At 38.7% G+C, this 25,871-nt stretch overlaps 1 protein-coding gene across 5 annotated transcripts in view; it reads right to left on the reverse strand.

The window, feature by feature from the left end:
- Positions 1–25,871, reverse strand: part of LOC124184622 (LIM domain only protein 3-like) — a 115,337-nt gene that overhangs the window by 85,112 nt on the left and 4,354 nt on the right. For 4 of the 5 annotated variants that reach the window (XM_046574556.1, XM_046574554.1, XM_046574550.1 and 1 more), the window contains exon 1: positions 17,727–18,264. Coding sequence is in view for 2 of the 5 variants with exons in the window: in XM_046574550.1 (XP_046430506.1) it covers positions 17,727–17,732 (6 nt within the window). In the remaining 3 variants the exon portion in view is untranslated. Of the gene's footprint in view, positions 1–17,726; positions 18,265–25,871 lie in introns of those variants that run through there. The other variant, XM_046574551.1, reaches the window with a different exon arrangement.

Genomic DNA, 25,871 nt, shown 5'->3' on the forward strand with positions numbered 1-25,871 from the left:
ACACTGCTTAGGTAAATATCCACAAATCGATGATTTCGGTTTCCTTAATTTTCAAACTCTTTCAAATTTAACCTCAGTCTTCAAATATATGGCCACTGAATATATTTTTTCTATTTTTTATTATATTAAGTCTATATTAAGTTATCTATATTAAGTCTATTTTTTAAAATAGACAGTCCCGTTACGAAAGTCCAAAAAACAAAAATAAATCAAATGAATATACATCGTAAATGGAAGAAAAAACTATAATATAATCTGCAAGCGTTCGCACGCAATGTTGAAACACACACACACACACACACGCACCGTTGCATTTATACTGCGGTGAGCGAACGAGGGTGTCTCATTACGCGGCTTAATTTCATTCGATATATACGCATGCATACGATTGCGAATTGCACGTACGTATATAAGTACTTGTAACGATATTACATGCGAGTCACATAGAATATAAAGTAATTCGTATGTACGCGCCTTAAGCACATACAACGTTTCAAAATAAAGGGCAAACGCTTAACTCTAGGTGTCACGTCGGTCAAGATCACCTATCCGGTGAAATAAGTGTAACTCTCTCTCTCTGCGAGCCGGGGTCGAAGCGAACGGTCGATATAAAGTCTAGTCCTGTCATATTCACATTCTTGTAATTTCGTTAACATTTGGGAAAACAAAACAAGTAAAAAAAAAAAAATTTGAGACGACGATTCATACAAGAAGTGTAACCCAACGGAATCCCAATCTTTCGGAGCCTGTGAGCCTAAAGAACAAATCCAAATATCTGATCGACGAACGACCACGCAGTATAATCGGTGAAGACCGATTCTATAAAAGGAATATCCAAGAACTTCAACATCCATGATCATCTACGGAGCCGTTAGGCCACCTCTCTTCATCAGAGATATTCCCAGCTAAGTCATCGTTTCATTACTGATTTGTAGGTGGATTGTGCCACAAATCTGTAATAGCCTTCTTAAGTCAGTATTTTATATCTTCGTCTGTTAACTTTATTGTAATCTCACCATAATTTAGAGTCCTTTGTCAGTAGATTCATTCTTTCACTAGAATCATTTTTAAATTTGAAGCATAAAGGAAAAGAGAGCCAGTCTTTCGTTAATATGGTACAAAAATTTTACCAGAATAATTATATACAAAACGTCGGTAATCGCATTGAGTAATTTTAACGTGTGAATGAAAGAGTGAATGAGATTTTCTATGATTGCCTGTTCTTTTAAAAGGTTATACCAAAACTCAATAAATCTGTGTTCTACATTGTTTCCTCCTGATTTAATGTATTTTGTTTATTGAATATATCTAGATTTCTAATATAACATAAAATCAAAACGTATCGGTTGAACCTCAAAAAAAAAAACCGTTACAAAATGGCGCCCGAACATAAAGTTTAGACATAAAGAAAGTAAACATAGGATTAAATTTGAAACTTCGTCGTTGAATGTTTGTATGATTGACCTTAGGTAGTAATTGTAAGAAACATATATTACGCGATAAATAGAAATATAAGAATTTCAAAAGTACATGGCACCAACGATTAAAAGAACACCTGTTAAAACTAGGTCAAGGATCACAAATAAACCAAGGAGGTCAGAACCTGACATATCAAAAGCAGGCAATAGTCAAATACGAAATAATACAGGCGAGATGGAGGGAGAACTGGAGCGTTTGAAGGAGGAAATGGCGAGTTTCGCGGGTTTACGAAATACGATTGAACAGCTACAGGCACAACAAGCAACTAACGCACAGCTGGCAAACGAAGTCGCATTGTTGAAGCTCCAGAACGAACAACAAAGACAGGCTCTTCAACAGATACAGAATCCAGTTCAACAACCAGTTACCAATAACGATCAAATATCGGTGAGTGAGTTAATAGTAAGTTTGCAACGAAGTCACATTGATGCCAAAGCTCCCGAGTTTACAGATGAAGAAGTTATAAATCCTATTGAATATTTGGAAAATTTGGAAAATTATTTCAGGTTAAAATGTGTGAAGGAAGAGTGTAAATTGTCGATAGTCGAAAGTAAATTATCAGGTAGAGCAAAAATATGGTGGGAAGCGAGTAAAGAAACTATCAACACGTATAATGATTTTAAAGAAGCCTTTAAAAATAAATTTTATTCCATTCCAATCCAAGTTAAAGTCAAAACAAAGTGGAGTTCAAGAAGGTATAATCAACAGGATGGTTCACTTCAAACATATTTTTTTAAACAGCTTAAGGAAGCAAAATACCTATTACCGAAACTAGACCAGTTCGAAATAAACTATACCATTATCCAACAATTACCATATAAAATTCGTGATACTCTAGCAACTGTGAATATGGCGGATACAAAAATAATAGAACAAGCTTTATCGCAATTAGATGTAAATTATGAAGAAAGAAACAATAATAAACACAAATATCAAAATCAAAGTAACAACAATCAAGTGAATAATGTAAACAACATGCAAATTCAACATAAACAACAGCAACAGATAAATAATACAAGTAGGCAACAAAATTATCCAAATGCTGCAAACAACTTTTATCAAAATCCTCAATTTGGTACAAACTTATCACCATGGCAATATCAACCGCAAGTTCAAGCATCAACAAGCAACCAAATGAATTTACCAAACGTCAATTATCCACCACCTTATTTCTCAGGAACCAATAATCAGATACAGTCATTACAAACTCAAATGCAAACTAACACCAATAATTTACAAACCAGTCCAAATAGAAATTTAAACTAATAAACAGCTCGATGTGTATAAGTCCGACATCGAGTTGGGATTATGCAAATTTAGTTGAGGACTTAATGCACGAAATTGGTAATGCTGAAGAAAAAATTGAAAGAGTAAAACAAAACTTATCGAATGGTCCAAATGTAGTAATAAATGTGTTAAATTATCGAATGGTAGCTTTATTTGATTCAGGAAGCCAAGTAACATGTATGTCTGAAAAAGTATATAAATCTCTCAAAGGTAATCATAGTTTAAATGAACTACCAGTTACAAATGTAGTAGTTTTACCAGCAATTGGGAAAAAGCCCACAGCGGTTAAGCGACAAATTTTGGTTGATGTTCATATAGGATCGCAGAAAATCACAACAGCTTTTTTAATTATACCGCATCTGTCTAGTAGTGTGATTTTTGGTAACGATTGGCTTGATATTAATAAAGTAGTTTTAGATTACGGTCAGAAAACAATTAGTATTAAAGGTAAAGTAATAGCTCCACCACTTTTCTCATACGACCGGGAACCTGCGGAAAGGTTGAGCTCATTTGCACAAAACGCGAAAATATATATCAAAATTTTAAGAACTGAAGATTCAGAAAAAGAACATGAAAAAATAGGTAAAGAAATATTTAAAAAGAATTCAAAGAAAGAGAATAATAATGAAGAAAATAAAAATGATGATGAAGATATAAAAACAGTTTTTGAAAATATCACAACTAAAGATCCTGAATGTGATAATGATGATAAAATGTCAGAAACACATGAAAATGTGATGCAAATTGACAATGAATCTGATTGTGTAGAAGAGAATAAAATTGATGAAGAAACAGAAATAAATTTAAAATATATCTTTGTAGAAAATGATGAAATTGATAAAAATATTTTAGTAGATAAGGAAAATATATGTGTAGCAATAAGTGAATTTGATAAAATTGCATCGGTAGATCAAAGAGATAATCCGAGAAATAATGAATTAGAAAATCTAAATTTGATGTGTGTAAAAAATAATATAAAATGTAATGAATCTGTATTTCAAAATGTAAACGAACATGAACAAAATAACGCAGAAACAATAGAATCACAAGACCATAATTTTTACAAAAAGAATTTAGTTTGCCAGAAAACAGTAGAATCGGAAGATCACAATTTTTTTAAAGATAAATTGGATGAAAATATCGAATCAATTTTAATAGAACAAATTCAAGTAACAAGATCTCAAACAAATGATCAAAACTTTTTCGAATCTGTCCGGTCGATCGCGAATAATCTTATGGGTACAAGTGAAGAGCAAAAAGTTGAGCTGGAAAAATTGCTAATTAAATATGAAAAACTATTTTCAGAGAAAGCCGGATGTACAAACATTTATGAACACTCTATCAAATTACTAAAAGACAAGCCAATCGTTAAAAAATCATACCCGGTACCATTTAAACTTAGAGAAGCAGTAGATGCAGAGATAAAGAAAATGCTTCAAGCAGGAATTATAGAAAGATCAAATAGTCAATACTGCAATCCATTGCGAATAGTACAAAAGAGGGAGAATGGAGTGAGGTTATGTTTAGATGCCAGATATATAAATGACATAATTGAGTCTGATAACGAATGTCCACCACCAATAAATGAATTATTAAGAAAATATCATGGTGTAAAATACATGACATCTACTGATCTAACACATGGATATTGGCAAATCCCGCTAGAGAGAAATTCACGTCAATATACAGCTTTTTTACACGGTGGCACTTTATACCATTTTTGCAGAATTCCATTTGGTCTCAAGACGGCAGGAAGTGGATTCATACGTGCCCTAAATATGGCATTAGGTAATGAATTTACCTCCTTTCTGACTTGTTATATAGATGATCTTTTAATAACCTCAACTGATTTTGATTCTCATATGAAACACCTAAGCCTAATATTTGATCGTTTAATGAAACACAATTTTACACTTCGTCTAAATAAGTCACTTTTTTGTAAGAAGTCAATCGCATTTCTCGGATACGTTATAACACCTGAGGGAGTTAGTCCCAACCCAGACAAAATCAAGGTGATTAGAGAATTTCCAGTACCAACAAGTAAAGTGATTTTACAACGATTTTTAGGAGCGTGTAACTTTTACCGGCAGTTTAGCATAAAATATTCGAACTATGTCACGCCCTTGAGAGATTTATTAACAGACAATACACCGTTTAGATGGACAGAGAAACATACGAAAGCATTTAAAGAGATAAAGGAAAGTTTTATAAACTGTGTAACCCTTAATCACTATTTACCTGGCGTCATATGTAGAGTACAAACAGACGCAAGCGATCTTGGAATAAGTGCGATTTTGTACCAAATTGATGAGGAAGATAACCATAAAATTATTTCACTTATAAGTAAATGTTTGTCGAAAGCAGAATTAAATTACACAACTACGGAAAAGGAATTACTGGCAATAATGTATGCATTAGATAAATTTAGAATTTGGTTAATTGGAAGTCCATTTGAAATAATAACAGATCATAAAGCATTAACTTTTATAAATACAGCACCGTTTTTAAGTCCACGATTATCACGATGGGTTGTAATCTTACAACAGTACACATTCACAGTCAAGCATTGCAAAGGAAAAGATAATGTGGTGGCAGATTTTTTCAGCCGAAATATCAACGGGAAACAAAGTACAAACGAACGTAACAAGTTACTAATAGCAAAAATAAACCAACTGCTAGTAGATAATGTAGAACTCGAACTAAACAAAATCGCATCTCAAACTATTAAAATGAATCCAACGTTGATAAGAAACCTGAAAAATTTAAAACAATTGCAAATAAAAGATGAGGAATTGAAAAATATCATAAATAAATGCAATACAGATTCATCTGATGGTTGTTACAAAGTACATGAAGACTTGTTGTTTTATAAAAGTAAATTCGATCAAAATTGGCGAGTAGTAATCCCACAAAGTATAGTAGATTTACTCGTAATTTCTGTACATGAAAAAATAGGTCATATGGGTGTATATAAAACATACCAATATATTAACAGATATTATTACTGGCGAAAAATGAGAGAAGGTATCAAAAAACGTATTCAAGCATGTGACACATGTCAAAGAACAAAGGCATTATCCTACAGCATGCAAGGAAAGTACAAGCAGGTAACAGCTGATCACCCGAACGAATTGACTACAATTGACTTCTATGGCCCTCTGCCGAGATCTATTGGGGGAGTCCAATATTTGTTAGTTGCAATAGATGCATTTTCAAAACTAGTTACGTTATACCCCATAAAACGAGCTACTACAACAATAGCATTAAATAAAATAATCAACGAGTACTTTAAAAACGTAGGAAAACCAAAAAGATTGCTATCCGACAATGGAACTCAATTCACAGCTGCTAGATGGAAAGTCGAATTAGAAAAACAAGGAGTAGAAGTTTGCTATTCATCAATTAGACACCCACAATCCAATCCTACTGAACGAGTGATGAGAGAACTGGGGAGATTTTTCCGTACCTTCTGCAATGATAAGCATACTAGATGGGCAAAATATGTCAAAGAAATCGAAAAATTATTAAATTTAACAACACACCATAGCACCGGTTTTATTCCATACGAACTTCATTTTAATAAAACAGCGCATGATGAATTAACAAAAATTGTAAAATTTCCAGACAGAATTGAAAATAGTCACGATATTAAAATATTGTTAGCCAAAGAAAACTTGAAGAAAAATTTTGAATATAGAAGCCGGAATCAAAAATCAATTTCAACTGTAATTTTAAATGAAGGAGATCTAGTTTTACTACGTGTACCATATCCATCCTCCGCTATCGATAAATTAACACACAAATTCTTCCATTTGTTTAAAGGTCCGTACAAAATAAACAAAAAAGTTAATGAAAATGCATATAATTTAATAGATACAAAAAATAAAAACAAAAACTTGGGAACTTTCAATCGTGTGAGTTTACGCAAATATTATCAGCCCACAAATCCAAGTGCTAAATAACAGATAATTTTTTGTAATGAAAATTCACGAAAAACTCGTCATGAATCCTTCAAATGTTCTAATAAGTCCAACATGCATAGATTATAGAATTTTTTAGATGTAAGTCCAGTTAAACAAAATGTTTGCTAAAAGAAAATGTGATTAGATTTTAAAATGATAATTTTAATGATGAATGATGAAGGATGAATGGATTGAATGATTGATAAGTAAGAAGTAATTTAAAGAGAGGTTTTTAGATTTTACTGCAAATATAGGATAACGAGTAATTTTCGATATTTTCGTTCTCACAACAATCTCGAAAATGGGGGGGGTGATGTAACGATATTACATGCGAGTCACATAGAATATAAAGTAATTCGTATGTACGCGCCTTAAGCACATACAACGTTTCAAAATAAAGGGCAAACGCTTAACTCTAGGTGTCACGTCGGTCAAGATCACCTATCCGGTGAAATAAGTGTAACTCTCTCTCTCTGCGAGCCGGGGTCGAAGCGAACGGTCGATATAAAGTCTAGTCCTGTCATATTCACATTCTTGTAATTTCGTTAACATTTGGGAAAACAAAACAAGTAAAAAAAAAAAAATTTGAGACGACGATTCATACAAGAAGTGTAACCCAACGGAATCCCAATCTTTCGGAGCCTGTGAGCCTAAAGAACAAATCCAAATATCTGATCGACGAACGACCACGCAGTATAATCGGTGAAGACCGATTCTATAAAAGGAATATCCAAGAACTTCAACATCCATGATCATCTACGGAGCCGTTAGGCCACCTCTCTTCATCAGAGATATTCCCAGCTAAGTCATCGTTTCATTACTGATTTGTAGGTGGATTGTGCCACAAATCTGTAATAGCCTTCTTAAGTCAGTATTTTATATCTTCGTCTGTTAACTTTATTGTAATCTCACCATAATTTAGAGTCCTTTGTCAGTAGATTCATTCTTTCACTAGAATCATTTTTAAATTTGAAGCATAAAGGAAAAGAGAGCCAGTCTTTCGTTAATATGGTACAAAAATTTTACCAGAATAATTATATACAAAACGTCGGTAATCGCATTGAGTAATTTTAACGTGTGAATGAAAGAGTGAATGAGATTTTCTATGATTGCCTGTTCTTTTAAAAGGTTATACCAAAACTCAATAAATCTGTGTTCTACATTGTTTCCTCCTGATTTAATGTATTTTGTTTATTGAATATATCTAGATTTCTAATATAACATAAAATCAAAACGTATCGGTTGAACCTCAAAAAAAAAAACCGTTACATACTGGTTGTAACACCGTGAGAGAAAGAAGGTAAGCTTCTGTTCCTTTTTCATTTTCTTGTCCTTATTGGCAGCTCATTTGTTGATTAATATTATTCCTCTTCTTCATCTTCTTATCCATTTAAACCGATAAATTGTCACAACGGTTTCCATGTGTAATATATTACGTATCGAGTTGTATGTAAAAATAATATATTATTGCACACCGGATATACACCGTTGTACGTTTAGATACACACATAATTAATATTATACATACATATATATATGTACATATTCACGCATGTCACCTGAGCCTGTTTGAATTTTAATTTAATTCCTTTTTCGTCTCATAATTATTTTTCTATTAATAAAATTAGCATCATCACGCGATCTAGGGTGCAGCGTAGATATACATATATATATTTGTACATACGCGTGTATTCGTACAGCTGACACTTGTGCAGGGATGAGAAGACGGAGAGAAATTGCCTGGGAGGTAATCGGATCGCTAAATATGGAAACGATGTAATTATAATAAGTTAATTGACAGAAAATTACATATCGGCTTCGTGTGAATATATACAGAAGCATGCATATTGTTACATATATGTGAATGTGTATTAATTGGTACAATTCCCGTGGTTAAAATGCGGTAGATGTAACAATAGCTGCGTGTCAAAGCGTAGATACGTACACGTAAGAGGTATTCCACGAACACGTGACCAATGGCTGACAATAATCATCCTGAGTTTGATAAATACTTTTCGCATCGTTGTCCCAACTCTGAGCAAGAAACAGTCGCACGACTTTCGGATATTGTTTTGCACGTCCATTCCTTGTTCATTCGTTCACCACTCTTCTAATATTGTACAACCGTCAGTTTCGAGAAGGAAGTAAGTCAAGATTTGAGTGACGCAATCATTTTTTGAGCTGAATTAATTTAAATAAATTCGTGTGATTCGGCTTGATATTTTTTTATTTCAAATTAATTTTTTTTTTAATTTATATAGATTTCTTTCATTCAACTTAGTACATTTCAATTCATGAATATCCATTTTTTCTCGACGACTCAACCTAATTCAAAGTGATTTCAATTCATTCTTTTGTATATCTTGTTAATTCGAAGTTTTCTTTTTTTTTCTTTTTTATACAACTTAATTTTTGATTTCAATTTAATTTTCTTCTCTGTGAACAGATAATTCTGGCACGAATCCAAAGTAATTCAAATCAACTTGACTTCATTTTTCATAATTCAGTTAATTCTCTATATTTCTGTTAATTTTTAGTAATCCAGTTAATTCTCATTAATTCAGGTTAGTTATAATTAATTCACAAACCTATCGACACGTTAATTTATAAAGTTATTTCCTCGTAGAAGCCGTTAGCGACGTTAAAATCATTGGTTAAAATTTCTTGAACCCATTAAAACGAACAGAAACAGAACAGAAGATTACTTCCACTTCTGAAAATATTTCATAACGATCCATAAATTTTCTAACTCTAAAACGATTTAATCGCTTCAAACCGTATTTTGCGCTTTGATCATGGTGAAAAAGAAAATCCATTAGAAGCTGATCGAGTTCCTAAGGAATGCCCTGTACGTTGCGTTCGATTTCTCGCGTTTTTTTCGATCTGCTGCATTCGCATAAGGCGAATGCTGCCCGATACGCGTCGTTTAACGATCATCGTCGCGGTCCCCGATGCGTTTCGTTTTATGGTACACCATAAGAAAGGTTACAGGTATGATAATTAATTAAACGAAATGATGATATAATGATATTCAAAGTCTGAGCGATTCGATTCGATTGGTTCTACACGCGGCGGTTCGAGAGGCAAATATCAGAGGATACCCAACTTGGCTCCGGTAACATTCATTCCGGCATGAATCTATATTTGCTGGATTCAATCCCGATGGGAATCCGATGTAATTAATTACTGAATCTTGCGCCGTTGAATCGTAAATGATATTGCCCGAAGTTACTATTAATAAGCGAATCTCATCCGAGAATTCGAGAGTATTAATATCATCCAGTTTTGAACACTTTGATTTTGCTTCAGATGCAGCTTTTTATACGTATAAAAAGTATTCACAATTTACAATTACACAGTTTTCATTTCGAAAAGAATAAAAATAAGCAATATTTCCAAACTCTGATTCGTCAAAAATGAATCTCGTAGTCTTCTGGATTAACAATGAAAAAATTTTTTCACAGACCTGGAGTGATCATTTTCATGTTTTAATCAGGAATTAAAAATCGTGTACCTATTTGCAAATTCATAGTATCGTAATGGATTTAAAATATTTGTACTCCTCGATACATCCTTTGAATCCTTTCATAAATTCTCGGAAGATTTCTAACGGATTTCAAATAAGTTTGAGAGAAAAAATAAGTAACCCAAAAAAATTTACATTTCTGTCAAGAAGATAAAATCTGTATGAAACTGTTCTGACCCAAAGCTTTCAAAATATCTTCGTAAAAGTTTGACAACATGGTATCGAAGGGTTTCCAAACAAATTATTTCGAGTTTCTATAATAACAACCAAAATTGGAGCAAAATTACAAAAATGAGAAACGAACTTGAGTAAAAATAAAGTGAAATGAGTTTACATTCTCACACACACACACACCCATAATTCGCTGAAAATCTATAAGTCTACATTTTTCGCGGATCCTTTAAAACCGTTTTCAAATCGTCCTCCACCGTACATCGTACAACCTATAAGTAGGCCCACCGAAAAATCGTGATACAACAATTTTCTCCTCCCTCAACAAAGACACCCCCATAGTTCTCGGTATCAACTCGACGCAGCTGGACTGCACACGTCGATCAGAAACCAAAAAACGTATAGAACATGATATCCGGGGGCACGTGGTCATCGGGGGTAAAATAAAAAGAAGCGTAAGAGGATGAAAACGGGGAGGAAAAATGATAAGAATAAGAAGAAGAAGAAGAAGAAGAAGAAGTAGAATAAGGAGAAGGAAAAGGAAAAGGAAAAAGTGGGGGTTGCAGAAGCGGATAACAGAAGTTGCGGTGATGTTGGCGAGCGAGATGCCGGATGGTGAGGGGGGAAAGGCGGCAAGGGGTGGCGGCGGGGAGGGGTGGTGGAGGGGAAGGGGGCGCCTCTAATGTGATTGGTTTACTGCCTCCGGAGAAGCCAAGACTTATACGCCGACGAAATGGAATTAGTTTTCGCAATTTCGCACAGTCCATCCTTCTAAGTGGGTGAACCCGCAGCCCCCTCCCCCTCCGTCCCTCCACCCCTCTTCGCCTCCTCCTCCGCCTTCCTCTTCCTCCCCCCACCATGCAACCGCGGTACCGGCCAAATACATTATTTTTGTCCAATACACGCGGCCAACTATAAACTAATAGCGTTTCACGGCATAGGAGAGGGGGGTGGGGGATGAATACACGAAGAGACGGAGAAAGAGGAAGTGGAAGAGAGGAAGAGAGGTTGGCGTATAATTTGATTAAAAAATTAGAAAAGCGCCGTCAGGGGCTGGGCGGGGGAGGAGGGAGGAGGGGGAGGGGGGGCTTAACTCTGGTACAAGGTAATTCGACGTATTGGATTATACGAGTCGAGATCGCGTGTTGGATTGGAATTAAATTAAGTCTGCGCAGACCTCCGAAATTCAAGGCACCCACGTGAAAATAACCTTATACATATATCCACCTACCTACCATTCGTCTGTCCAGCGAGTCGTATTTTATTCATAACACCACAGATATACATATATATACATATATATATACGTATAACATTTGTATACATATACGGTCAATAACCCATATCGCGAGGAAAAAGTTGATGTTTGATTACCGGGATTCAAATATTTCAAAAGAATTTTCAACACCGCATAATCCTAATTTAGCCGGCTAAAACTTCGTCGATTAATAAATAATTGATGATACAGAAAAGTTTGTCGCGATCGCGTGATCATGTCACACACTCGTTCGATTCTGTAATTAAAATACTTTATAAATTTATCGACACTCGACGTAACCTCGAAAACCCCGAGCAACTTAAATTCGACCGCACGAACGTCGTCGGTCAGCCTGACTGCGCATGAGCGAGAAACTTGGCGCAAGCGCACTCAAGCGTACGGTTTCTTCAAAGTGCGCGCATCGGAGGTGTGAAGAAAATTTGACGGTGAGAAAAAATGTTTCTTGTACAATTTCCGAACGACGGGAAAAGTGAATGAAAATTTGGTTAAAAGGATATTGAAAGAAGATGCGTTGGATGATTGAAATTATTTCTATTTGTGTTGTAAGTGTAATAACAAGAGAATTGACTGAAATTATAGGTGGTGTGGTACGCATAGAGGCACGCTTAGGTATATATGCGTGTGTGTGTGTGTGTGGATTTATACAGAGAATAAGGGAGTACCTTATCTGACGAAGTAAATAGAAGCGGGAGGGGCATTCTGGCGTAAAATTGTATACCTACCTACGTGGAATTGCGCAATGTGTCTTGCGGATTGAATTGGCAGTAACGACATTGATTTTATTGCTTGTTTTACCAACGGTCGAGAGTTGATACAGTTTTCGCGACAGGGCTGCCGAGAAGAGTGGTGAAGAGAGACAGACGTCGCGGGGGGAACAACGAGAAAAATAGAAATAAGTGAGATTGAAAGAATAAGGGAGAAGCGAGAGGGAGGGAGAGATAGAGAGAGACGTCGCTCTTTCGGTCACGACTTATACCCCGTGCATTTGTGTACATACATTTATACGTATATTATACACACGTAGTCGGACCAAGTTTACTATCCGATTCGCAGCCATCCTTCCCGGCAACCATTAATCTTTGAGCTTTAAGCGAGCCAGCATTCGCAGATTTGTTTTACCTTTCTACGTCTTTCCAAGGAGATTCTTTTTTTTATAATAATCAGGTTAACTGATCTAGCCTCTAAGAAAGCAATTACACTGCATACGATGATTAAATCGCTAAAGAACTACCGAAAGAGTCGAAGATGAAAAAGATGAGCGTTCGAATTTTAAACGGATTAATGTTGAAAAAATCATGTGTGCGAAAATTTAATTCGGCTATAAACACATCGTAAGGGTGGTTTAAAAAAATTTACGGTTAGATCACTTGAATTTTCTCACGTTTTTCACGGATAAAATTCAATCCCCGTCACCAATGAGAACAATGTGACACGAAGGTGATTCAAAGATTAATTTTTAAAAATTGACGCGACTCACGAATCTAAAATACATGCAAAGAAAAAACAGAAAATCCCTATCGGTATATCAAAATACAAAGCCTTGCGATATGCAATCAAAACTGGTAAATTTCCAACGCACATCCGACAACCGTAAAATAAATTAAACATTCCAGGAAATCAATTATTTTATGTATTCAATTATTGCTAAACTTACTATCAATGACGTATCAATTTCGCCGTAATAAATTGAGATTAAACTCGATGAAATCACATGTAATTAATCGTTAAAGATAGAAAAGAGAATTGAGTAACGTGAAATTTCTCCCTCATCCGTATTCCCCTGACAAATAAAACAAAAATTTTCAATTTTCACCGGTCATCAGAATTGCGCAAGCTCACCGTCCGTCCACCCTCGATCCTGGTATAAATAAACAGGGGTCGGATTACACGCAGTTTTGATTTTCAACGACTTGTCAGGGTGTTGCGATCCAGAGGGGCGATGGAGGGAGAGAGGGAGGGAGGGAGGGAGGGAGGGTGGAAGGAAGGAAGGGGAAGAGAGGAGTGGAGGTACATAACGGGTAATTCCGTCGAATGTAGTAAGTAGTAATATCGCTTTGCGGGGTGGAAATAGGTGGCTCGTGTCTCCCCCACCCCCCTTCGCCTCCTTCACCCCCCCCCCCCTCCCCCGCACCCACCTACACGTTATAGGAAGAGAGCTATACTTCAGTTTGCAATTTAAACTTTACTTCCCTGGAATTGATTAGCTTTTAGTAATTAAGCAAGCAACGCCTTGGCTCGCCTACCACCTACCACCTCCACTCTCGCCGACTGTTTCTGAACACACCCGCTCACCTCTCTGTGTACATGTGCCCGGCTTCGCTCGCTCGAAGGGCGGTTTTAATCAACGCTTCTCTCTCTCTCTCTCTGGCGTTCCGTCTTTCTCTTTATTCCGTCCGTCCCGCTCTTTATCCCGCACTATTTCTCTCTCTCTCTCTCTCTCTCTCTCTCTACGGTTTAGCTACGTATTTTTTGACGACGAAAGCCTAAACCTCAGACCGGATCCTTGTATTCGGTCGGATCGCAGTGCGAAGCAATTTCGGCATGGAATGCGCCACCCTCTCCCTTCCGCCGATAGCTGCTCGTACGGCACACCCGCTTTCACCTCCGTTCCCCGTCGACCCCGCTCGCTTGCCCAGCCAGGACAGGCCCGACCAATTTCAACTTCCATTATACAGCCCTTGCTCCCAACGTACGGAGCGTTTCCAAACCTTGCGGACGCGACTCGCGCCGCGGCGCCACTGTCGCAGGAAAATATGGCGACGCCTGAACAGCTGATTGGCCGTTTCGGTAGGAAACGAAGATTCTCGAATTCCGCGTTGATGATTTCGGATATTCTTTACGCCCAGCGTCGTTCTTAGTGCAATGCGCGATCGCGAAATAGGAGATACTGAATGAAGCGAAACTTTTTCCACAGGACTTTGAACCTGAATAAAGAGACTTTTGTCTCAGCGTTTCAGTGAACGGGAATTTGTTGAGGAAAAAAATGTGTTTCAATGCTGGAAAAGCGGTCGTTGATACTTATTCAAAATTCCTCCTATCGCACAACTCACTCTCTTCGGGTATAATTGCAATGAATTTCTTTGAAAACTTTGTAAAGTATAGTTGATTTCCAACAATTCTTAAAGCAGTTCACAGACGGTTCTAAAGTTAAAAATGAAGTTCTACCACAGATTAGGGTTCTTGACAACCATCCTGTACCTACATGTCACAGGCAACAAGCGTACAAGTTCGTTACTTGTTCACCAATGAGCTGTTACAATATATCAAGAAGGCTGGATGACCTGATCATTTCCAATCGCTATCGACCCTTTGCGTAATCTTGAAAAGCATATTCGTATAAAATTATCTCACAATTCCTAAAATATTTCCGGCAAACGCGTTTGCAGCCCGACCTTCATTTTAATCAAGTTTCGCACCAGCTGTATCAAAATGTAATTTCTCCGAGTGGTTTCAAGGGCCGCAATGTACACATCGAGCCGACGAGCGGCGAGGCACAAACGACAAAGGTCGGTGTTAACGCGTTGTGCGTCGAGGATTCGTCGCGGTACATCGGCGGTAAAAAGCGAACAATTAACGCTCACCCGAGGTTTTCGATCCTCCTCGAGGGTAGCCGTGTCGGAGGTTCAGGACTCCCAATTTCAACCGGTCCGTTGGGCGTTGGGTCACCGCCGAATCTCCGTCGTCGGAGAGCGTTGATTGCTAATTTTACACGTGTGCATCCGCGGCCCGCGACCGACCAACTTCACTTGGTGAACTCAGCCAATCACGAGCGTGAAATCAAGGCGACCCGGAACTGATATAGCAGCGTACAGCAAGCGGCGAATGCCTGCATCGATGCCTGTAACGTCTTTCGATCGGTCGAGTGCACTGACAGGAACGTCATTTTTTTTTTCTCTTTTCTTTAATTACTTTTCGATTTTTTTTTCTTTTTTTTTTTCAGATAGAACAGTTCGTCCTTTCGTGAATTATCAACGATTGGAAGTATTTTTCAACTGGTATAATTAGCTGCGCCCTGATTCGACTTTGAGAGACAAACATTTCTTTTGAACAATTTCAGATTTGATGGATTTGAAAAAAATATTTTATTTTTACTCGTGAAACTGATTTTTCATGTACCGATTCCATTCTAAAACGCCGGTAATTGCCAATTTATCTATTTATATAAACGAAAATCACTAAACTCGTGATTACTAATTGAAACCTCTTTCATTCAGTTACATGTAACAAATAATAATATATTTTTGAAAATTTTTCAATCTTGTCGCTATGCGATACAGGCTATTTAAACTTGGCTGAAATTCATCCAAATCGGTATTATTTTTTAATCTTGAAAAATAACGTGTAAGAGATGGTTTGCGAAGATAATTATAATAAGCACAAGTACATTAGGATTTAAAAATATATTTTCTTCTTTTAGCCTTGGTTCACGTTTATAGTTACATTTTCCACGATTGAAACTCGATATTTCGGCCAAATTACATACGTAATCGGTGCGGGTATTTTTGATTTTCGAATTAAAACCCGAAATCGTTAGTCTTTCGAATCAGAATACTACGCATAATACGTGTAAATAAAAGCAAAAAGAGCGTAAAAAATTGTCCCGTTTTTTCTCAGTGCGCGACTTTTCTTCGTGAAAAAATGAAAAAGAAAGAATAAAAAATTAACATCGTATAAAAAAAAAAAAGGGTGGGATAAAAAACAATGACATCCTCGCCGATTCCCCGAGCGAATTACCCGCTCATAACCGTTGCACCAAAAGCCGCAGAAGCCGACCCAAGTTTTCCACGAATCCATTACACGGTGGCAAACCGCGCTTGGTGTATAACAGGCCATAGGGTAGGGAAAACGCTATTCGATTCAGGGGTGGCCGGAGATTTTGGAAAGGCGCTAACTGGGCCACGCGCCTTCTCCGCCGCCCTCCCCCCCCGACGCCCGGCGTCCCGGCGCCCCGCGTCAGCCCGCGAATTTAAAAACGCAATTTACGGACAATAGAATGGCGGTCGAGACCGGGTATAACCCTGTGTGTATAGAGATCGGTGGGGTGGGTATGAGGAGTGGTGAGGGGGGGGGAGGGAGAGGGTGCCCCGCGCACAACTCTGGCGGATAGGCCGGCCTTCGCCGTAAAATGTTGTTTTTTAATTTAGGAGACGCCGTGGGGTTAATATACGGCTTTAATTTCAGGATTTCATTTAGGGGTTGCCTTCTCGTCACGAAGAGTGCGAGCGAGAAGGAAGGATCAACGCCGGCGATATGAAAGGGGGGCCTGAGACGCCGCGGGGAAAGTTGAAGGGTGGCGGTTGCGGCGTGGGTGGAGGGGGCGGGCGGGCGGGGGGGGGGAGGACTGCTTCCGGCCGCGAAGATTGACTTCCGACTTACTTGACGGCGGTCGGATTCATTAGATATCGCCGCAGACGGTAAGGCGGATGAAAAGATAAGCGATTCGGTCGGTCTCTCTGGCGGCGTCGTCTATTCGACTCTCGCAGTTTTCTGTAAAACTCACCTAAAAACTTGTAACCTCGATCCCCTTATCGCGCGTACGTGAGTAGTGGGATAGACGGGCATTAAGGGAAAACCGTGCGAATATTACGGCTCGGCTTGTAATTAAAATCAGGATAATTAACAGATGCATACAAGATTTTCATAACGTATAATGAGTCAGTCGCAGAAACGCGTGTCGATGTGTTATTAGAATTGAACGTAGAATACACACGCATAAGAAAAAAAAAGAAAAAAAAAAGATAAACACAGGATACCTTATAAATCGTGGGATTATAATATTGTAAAGCACAAGACACAAAATAAACCGATAACGAGAACTCGATACTCAATTCCAACGAGCTTTTGATTTTCGTATTCAACTATATACAAGCAAGTTTCATTGCGAGTGCATACAAAATGGTGTAGTTTAAATTTACCTTACAAACCTGCGGTAAAACACCGTCGCCTGATCATGCTTTCAAAGAATAGAATCAAATACCCGACAACAGGTGAAACATGTTATACAAATATCTCGTCGACTCACCGGCATCAGACAACGGCGAGGCTCAGAAGGTGATGAAAATCCGGAATGGATAGTCCGGCCCGAAGAGTCAGCATCTGATCGAATCGAACCTCGGGGATGTTCAACGAACCATTTGCGCCGCGTATCACCACTGCGTATTAACAAAGATGAGATGAAACATCCGCACAATAACAAGAACAACAACAACAACAACAACACCACCACCACCAAGAGTCGCGTGGCTCTGCTGTAATCGCCGCACACTGTTCCGTGTGTCTGCGTACGTGTGTAAATAAATAGGCACCGACGGGCCGCACTTGTGTTTTGTATCAAACGATCTAGAGCCCGCACCGAATCAATCCGTCACTGAAGATACGTCGGATGAAAAAAATCGTCGATCCTGACGCACCGTAACCGGATAACCACCCTCTCTCCCTCCCTCCCTACCCGGGCGGGGGTGGAAGTGAGACGAGCGTAGTATCGGGGCAACGAGCACCCCTCTTCGCACCTGTCGTCCCTCAAATTTTCCCACCTCTTATCTCACCGACAGCCTCCGTGTCCGTTCGTCACCGCGGTCCAACTGAGAATGAACTCGCGCGCGCGTCGCGGTGCCACTGAGCTGGTGACGTCACGCACGGGGAAAATCCCACTCATGCGCAATGCGGCTTGATACGCGTGCCGCTTTCCCACCCCATCGACGCCCGTCGTCTCCCAAACCCCGTCCCTTCTCGGTAGCGTCGCGACGCCGTATCGGCCGCTGGATGTGTCCCCCCGTCCTTACAGGTACGTGCGAAGGTATCCGAGGCCCTGGGGGAGGGTGAGGGGTGAGTGGCGAGGGAGGGGGGGGGGATGAAGGAGGACTCGATCCGATCGAGAGAGAGCCGGGAATAAATAAAGGCGAATGATTTCTTCGGTTCCCTGTTGGGACTTCTTTTCGGTATAGATATTACAGGTGGATGAGATCGCGGGACTCGATCGTTTCGTGAAATTACACGAGATACCGATCGGAATGACGACGGGGGATAAAAGACCGCGCCAGAGAAAGGGAGAGAGAGAGAGAGAGAGAGAGAGAGAGAGAGAGAGAGAAAGATGATCGTTTTTTATTGTTACGCATTAATTTATGTCATACACAACCTTAATTATCGTAGATAATAAACAAAGACTCGTCTATTCCGTGTACGTACGTATCGTTAGAAAGGGTAAAATCACCCTTACAACCGTTCCAGTAGTCGTCACAGATAAAAGACATGTAAGACTTCGTGTGTCATAAAATGAATAAGATTGCTGCGTCAAATGATATTATTGTAAAAACAGTCTTGTTTCGGACGTTGAATTGAAAACACTTCCTTGTCATTAAGGCATTTTCTCGATATTTAATTTCCGCCTTTGATTGATTCGCCAATTAAGCTCCCGAACCCGTATTTATTTCGTGACGTTCGCCAAAACGTTGCAATATATTATTCACATCTATACGTATTCCTTTATTTTATGTAAAATTGGCTTTATATTATTGGGTGGAGAAGAATACGTAAAATTATTTGAATATCACTCAAGTTTGGACCGCGTATTATTTATCGATTCGTTTGAATAGTTACATTTTTCAACTTCAAGTGAAGCACCCTGGGAATGAAAAATTTACGGTCGTTAATCGGAAAGATTAAGGTTTTGTCGCGGTATTCCGTTCATGGATGCGGAACTTTCTGAGAAAATCCGTAAGCAATGTAGCTACGCGTAATATGAATAACGCTTTTCTCCGCAAATGATTAAAAGGACCGGAGTATTTGTTGTTAGTAGACTGACCATAATGGGAAACAATATGAATTGAGTCGCGCTGTTGTTATTGTCTAAAGAAAAGCGCAATCGGTTGTTCAAACTTTCAAGTGACAAATTATTTCGTTATTATCTAGCAGATGTTTCTTGACAAATAAAATAGGTAGAACTAGATAAAGAAAAAAAAAATACGCTCCCATATCCGTTTCTTATGTATTATACGTTTCATTTTCTAAATCAACATCGTAAGATTCAGGTATTTAACAAAGTAAGTCGATGCAGCAGTTTTTCTTCGATTCCATGTTTGAATTTCCCGATTATAACGGGTGACTTATTTATTTCATTCGAAAATGAACGAGCTTTATCGCCCCATGTACACGTATAGAGAGTTAGCGGTTGAGGGATTTGGCCTTTATCAAAAGTTTCCCGTAATAAAAGGCTGGGGAGATATTTGACAACGGCGTAAAGGCTTTACCGCCGGACAGCTACGGTTTTTTATTAAACAATCGATCGTCGCTGTACGTATATACGTATATACCTATTACGCATACGAGCGGTACGACGAAAAATCTTTTTTACCCATCTCAATTTCCGTTGTAACAAAAGGAACAAAGTCGCCCGTCCCGCGCATCGAACGTACAAATCCTCGTTGCACCGACAAAATTTTAGTGGCAAAAAGTGATTTGCAGATAAAGTAGTAGAATCGTTAATTTCTTTGACGTTAAAAAATTTAATAATAATTGTAAAATCGTTAATTCTAACTCTAATGCACATCTACGCAAATACAAATCCAATCTTTGTTATTACTCGTAAGTCGATACTTTTTTTCCAATCTTCTTCGGTGTCGCTAATCAAGAGCACCTTTTTTTTTCTTCTTTCTTTCAGATCGGGGATATTCTTCAAAACTTGAAGAAAACCCGCGGCCAGTCAAGTTTCGGCGAAGTTAAATAGAAGAGAAAAGAAACCAGAGTTGCAGAGGGCGATTCGACACGCAGCTCAGACCTCTCGCTTTCGATTTAATCAGCTAATTACTGTTCGCGTATTGTATTTTAATTGACGTATAATAACTGGGCTAGTCCGCAAGAAAATGATTGCCGTTGTTTTTACCGTTATAAATCTGATGAAATATCCTTCCCATTAACAATTAGTTTTATTTGTTTTCCCCTCTCGTGCACGTGCGGTTTAATATCATAAGTTATAATTATTCCTCGTTGTCGTAATTAGAAATGCTCATTAGCGTCGGTATTAATGCCTAACATGCTCTCCGGTGTAGACCTGCACTCTTATTGGCGTGGGACTCCGGCATTCCTGCCTTATAAAATGTTTGTGAATATAAACCTCGCGTAATTGAAAATGCAGCAACGTGTTACGAGGGAAAAGAAGACGGATGCAGGGGCCGCATTTATGTGGGGCGCTTTAATCGCGTCCTAAGAAAACTCCCGAGTGTATAAATACGGAACGGTGACGCGAAGAATTACGAACAAGAATATTATCCCCTTGTACAGTGTTCCTGTAACGACTGGTTTAAACTTTTCACAATCTATAAACACAGGTATACATAAAAATCCAAGCAATCAGTGATTTCTCTGCATAATATTTTTCAAAAACTTTGTTCGCATTAATTAACCGGAAATAATATAAACCGTGATTTTTTTCCAAAAACAAAAAAGTAAAAAAATTGGATGGACGAATCGGCAAGAACGGAAACGACGGAGAAACACAATTAGCTTAAAAACCTGAAAAAGTATACGATGCGACACAGCGTGTATAAATATACATCGGACTCTTTTACCCCCCACCCCCCCCCCCCCGGAGAGTTTGTCTTTTCCGCTTTCTCCCCTTCTTATTCTACTTTAGCATTACCTTTTTTACCGTCAAAGTAAAACTACCCCATATAAAACAGAGAGTGCAAGATTTAAATTGTTCAGTGGGCGTCGTCACCACGCTCAGTAAGAAACCACTTTCATCTTTAAGATTCTAGCGAGGGGTTTGAGCCCCCCTCGATCATCCGCAGCATCGAAGCGAACCGAATTAACTGGATGAATTTTTATCGTTCGCGATCGTGAAAAGCCCGCGTCGAATTTTTGCGACGATAAGAAGAAGTGGGAGTGAAAATTGACGAGAAAACGAATTAAACGTCGATTTGGATACCCGAAACGAAATCCCGCTTTATTCCTCGAGAGATGTTTCTTCATCCCTCTCGTGCCTTTCGCTCTACTCGCGATAGGGTTAGCAATTATTCTAACGCGTAGAAAATCACGCCTCTCCTACTGGACCAGGTTCCACGTTCCTTAGACTGGTTAAGAGGTTTTAATTTAACCATGCAGCGGTTTTACGCTTGGTCCTCTCAAGACCGGCTGGTTATTAGTATGTTAATTGGTCGCACACGGGTTCTGCCACCTCGCGTTTTCCCTGCTTTACCATTCGAGTGTGTTCACATGTTAAGATGTTTAATCGCTTCTGTAATTAAACTGTCCCTCAAAGGTTAATGGTTTCTAATCCCATGAATACGGTAATATCTTCTGCTACCAACATTTTTACGACATCCAAACATAGTTCCGTCACAATTTTCTTATCGCGATCTTAAATCGACTTCGAAATAACAACGCGGCTATGTTCGCTCAGCAGCTTGTCGAACTTCATCTTCGATCATTCGAGAAATCATTTTCGAACGTCAAAACGATCCCAAGCACTGTTACATTCTAGTTTACGGTTTTGTAAGTCTTCCAAGTTCAATATCAACGAGAAAACACTCGACGACCAAGATATTTTTTTACGAACTCGGAGTTCGTATAAGATTCGTTCCCGATCCAACTCGATGAAATGATTATATAAATTGCATAATTATTCAAACTCATATTCTTCGCGATTACAGTTCCCCTTCGATCAGAATTTCGCTCTTAACAACGATCGGTAAACACTCTTAAATTGGATTTGGTCTTAAGATGCAGACGAGATTGATTTATATACATACATATATACATATACAGTGAAAATGCTTTTAGAAATTATGTAAAATGAAAAAAAAAAAAGCACCTGGATGTATGAACGATCAATTTATGTAATCGGAGAATTCCGCCTAGCAGAACGTTGACGACGGGGTGTTATTTTTATATGATGAAATTGAATTGATATTGAATTTATGAAAGTGGGTATGTAATATATATGTATGTCTATATATAATATATATATATAATATATATATGTATGTACGTATATATGTATATACATAGGATATCGATGGACGAATATCGAGCAGCATAAGGGATGGCTCGGGCCGTTAAATTAACTGATAGCCTGCAGGCTGCAGGGCGTAAGTACCCAAGTGTAGTAATGTTTTACTCGCAATTTCGATGATCAAGTGTTCCACTTTGGCGTCCTGCGCCATGCCTGTGTAATACTGTAAGTCCATATACCCGATACATACATACACACGTACACACACATATATATATATATATATATATATATATATATATATATACGTATGTATACGTATACTGCAGAGAAATTACTTTTTTACATTTCATTTCCCATCCATTAAATAAATTACTAATCTTAATGGCTAATTACTAAATAAGAGCGGCCGCTTAACAGCCGCACTTTAGGCACGTTACTTAAGCAAAGTGATAACACGCGGGGCGCCATTGTCGCTCGGTTATAATTAAGAAAATAGACTTTAAATCCAGGATAGCGAGTAGTGGGTGGCGATGGCGGGTTGCCGTCGGTCGGGGGGAGGGGTGGGATGGAAATTAATTCATTACTCTAATGCGTTGAGTGAGAGAATGGGGCTGAGTGCTCAAGTGTCGAGTGCCAAGCATTTCGTGAAAGATGGATGTCTCATTTTCATTTCGAAAATTAACACTCTACTCTCTCATCTACGGCTTCCTCTCCTCTCCACCCCCCCTCCCACCATTTCTTCCTCTTCCCGTGCATCCCTCTCACCCCGTGTACCGACAACTCGCTTATTCGCTGCCGGGGATGTTTTTTCCATACCTGTATTACACCTACATTGTATTGTTTTCGTTCGATTATTTCAGTTAACGTCTTGATGATTTTTTTTTTTTTCTTTTGTTGCAACTTCCTAACCGATTTTGGCTCGTGTACTTTTCTGTGTTAATGTAGTTTTCATGATGGTGTGGTGGGATTTAAAAAGCGACGGCGGTTTATTGTTCGCGTAAAAACTGAGGAATAAGGGTTGAATTGTGAAGAGAATAACGGAACACCCGAATCCTTGAGAAAGCTGCGTATTGAGAATTTATCCGTGCATCCATTGCGGGATGACAATGATTCAAAGGCTGAATTTATCAAAGCAATGTCTCCATGGTTTTGAAAAATATTTCAACACCTTGGACGAATTCCAATCAGAAAGATCCGAGCGTTGTTAATTTTTGGAACACCAATACGATTTCAATGTTTTTACGTACACGTATTACGGCTCGTTTTGTCATTTTCTTATGCAAATTGAAGATGATCGATATTTCTAAAAATAATGAACCACTCAATCTGCGCAGTTTGCAACAGGCGTTTTCCTCTGCAGCCTTGGATTTCAATGAGAGATTCTTTTTCGAAAATTAGATCCAGTCAACTTTCTATATCTCTACATCTATTTCTCTATATCTTGACATTCCTCCCGTACTGTAAATACCTAACAGACAAATTCCTGACATCTGTCACCCGTTGTTCAAAACTTCTATACGAGAAGCTAATCTCGCTGTAATGAACAATTCAAACATGTTCGCTATCTCGTAGCCAGCAGCACTCGATTCATAAATCATTAACGATGTTTAAGTGCGTGCCACAACGCAGCAATTGATTATGTCAGTTCTGTACAACGGCAAGCCGAAGTTAATCTACCGATCTTATCTCTTTCGCCAACGTAACACGTACACACATTGTCGGTACACACATACCATCTGTCCAAACACAAACCGTATAAAATAAATGCACCGCGTATAGAGGAGTCCTCGGTATAAAAATATTTTTTCTTCCATACCTATATAAGTATAACTTTCATTCAATCCTCGATTAATAATCTTCCATCCGAGAACCGACGTTGTTTGTAGTATTTTTTTTTTTTAATTTCAAACACTGCGTTGAAAAGTGAAAATTATACAAGCGCACACGCTGAGTTATAATTATTTATACAGTTACCTGCATCCCAGTCTATAGAAAAGACGGGGCCGGGCGGAGGGGAAGATAATTAACAACTGCAACTCGTGTAATCGATTTAAATAGATCGGAGCCGCATTAATTAATGCTCGAGTAACGGTCTGGGTGTCTCTCTCCACCATCTGTAGCTCTGTACACCAACCTACCCACCACCCACTCGACGCTAGCGAAGTATAACTCGTAACCGGATGTCAACTCGGCCAGGTAATATCACTGTGGAGAACCGAATGGCCCGCGGCAAGTTCAGGGGCGGAGGGGGCGGAAAGGGTGGGGGGGGGTCAGGATCGCCCATCGAGCAGCCGTCACAGACCATGTAATTAGATTTGCCCCCTCCCCTCCCTCCCTCCCTATCCCCCGGACCCTGCCGTCCCTCCCTTCCTCTCGCCGCCACTTCGCCACCCCGATTCGTCGTTGTAGTTTAGGGTTAGGCATCAGTTACAGATGCGGTGTATTCCTGACTCTGTATGCTGCCTGCAGTGTGCAGTATCGTAAATGTATAGGTTTATATGTACGATGCCCGTAGTGAATGGGCTGACGGTTGATTGCTAATGTACGGGATGTTCCACAATCTTTGTCGGGTTACGACCTAATCAATCGATTACGTTACCCACGCCCCAAGTTCGTTTGCCAAACCCGCGCGAAGCTCCGATCTACGTTGTACGTGGTATATCGGTGTGACGAGCTTTTTTGCGTACTTCCGGTTGCATCTTCGTAAAACCAGGTCTCGTTGGATTCGATGGTTTTCTTCTTTTTTTTTTTTTTTATCGTAGTGTAAGGTATAATAGTTTTTAATCCGTTATGCGTGAATGTGATATGTCATGAATTGAAAAATGATCGTTTTTAAAGATTATATTTTAATGTGAGTAGTAAGAAGAACAGATAGAATCCATTTAGTTAATTGTAAGAAACTGGACAATTTATTGATGTAATTTAAGATATCTATTAATGTAATTCCATGTTTACCAGATCGAAACTTCGAGCGACAAATAAAATCGGTACGCCCGTTGGCAAATTCGATTCACGGCTAAAGTCGTTCGTACTAAATCAAAAATGTTGGATTCAGAACAATAACACGATACACAGACTCTTCGACAACAATTGGAGAAGAGGCAAAAAAAAAAAAGAAAATACAATACGAAAATTGACGCATCACGTGCGGAAATTAGTTTAACCGGACTACATGCAAGTAACGTAACAGCTAACAACAGACCACAAATACAAGTT

The sequence above is a fragment of the Neodiprion fabricii genome, chromosome 6, assembly GCF_021155785.1.
Source record: "Neodiprion fabricii isolate iyNeoFabr1 chromosome 6, iyNeoFabr1.1, whole genome shotgun sequence".
Lineage (NCBI taxonomy): Eukaryota > Metazoa > Arthropoda > Insecta > Hymenoptera > Diprionidae > Neodiprion > Neodiprion fabricii.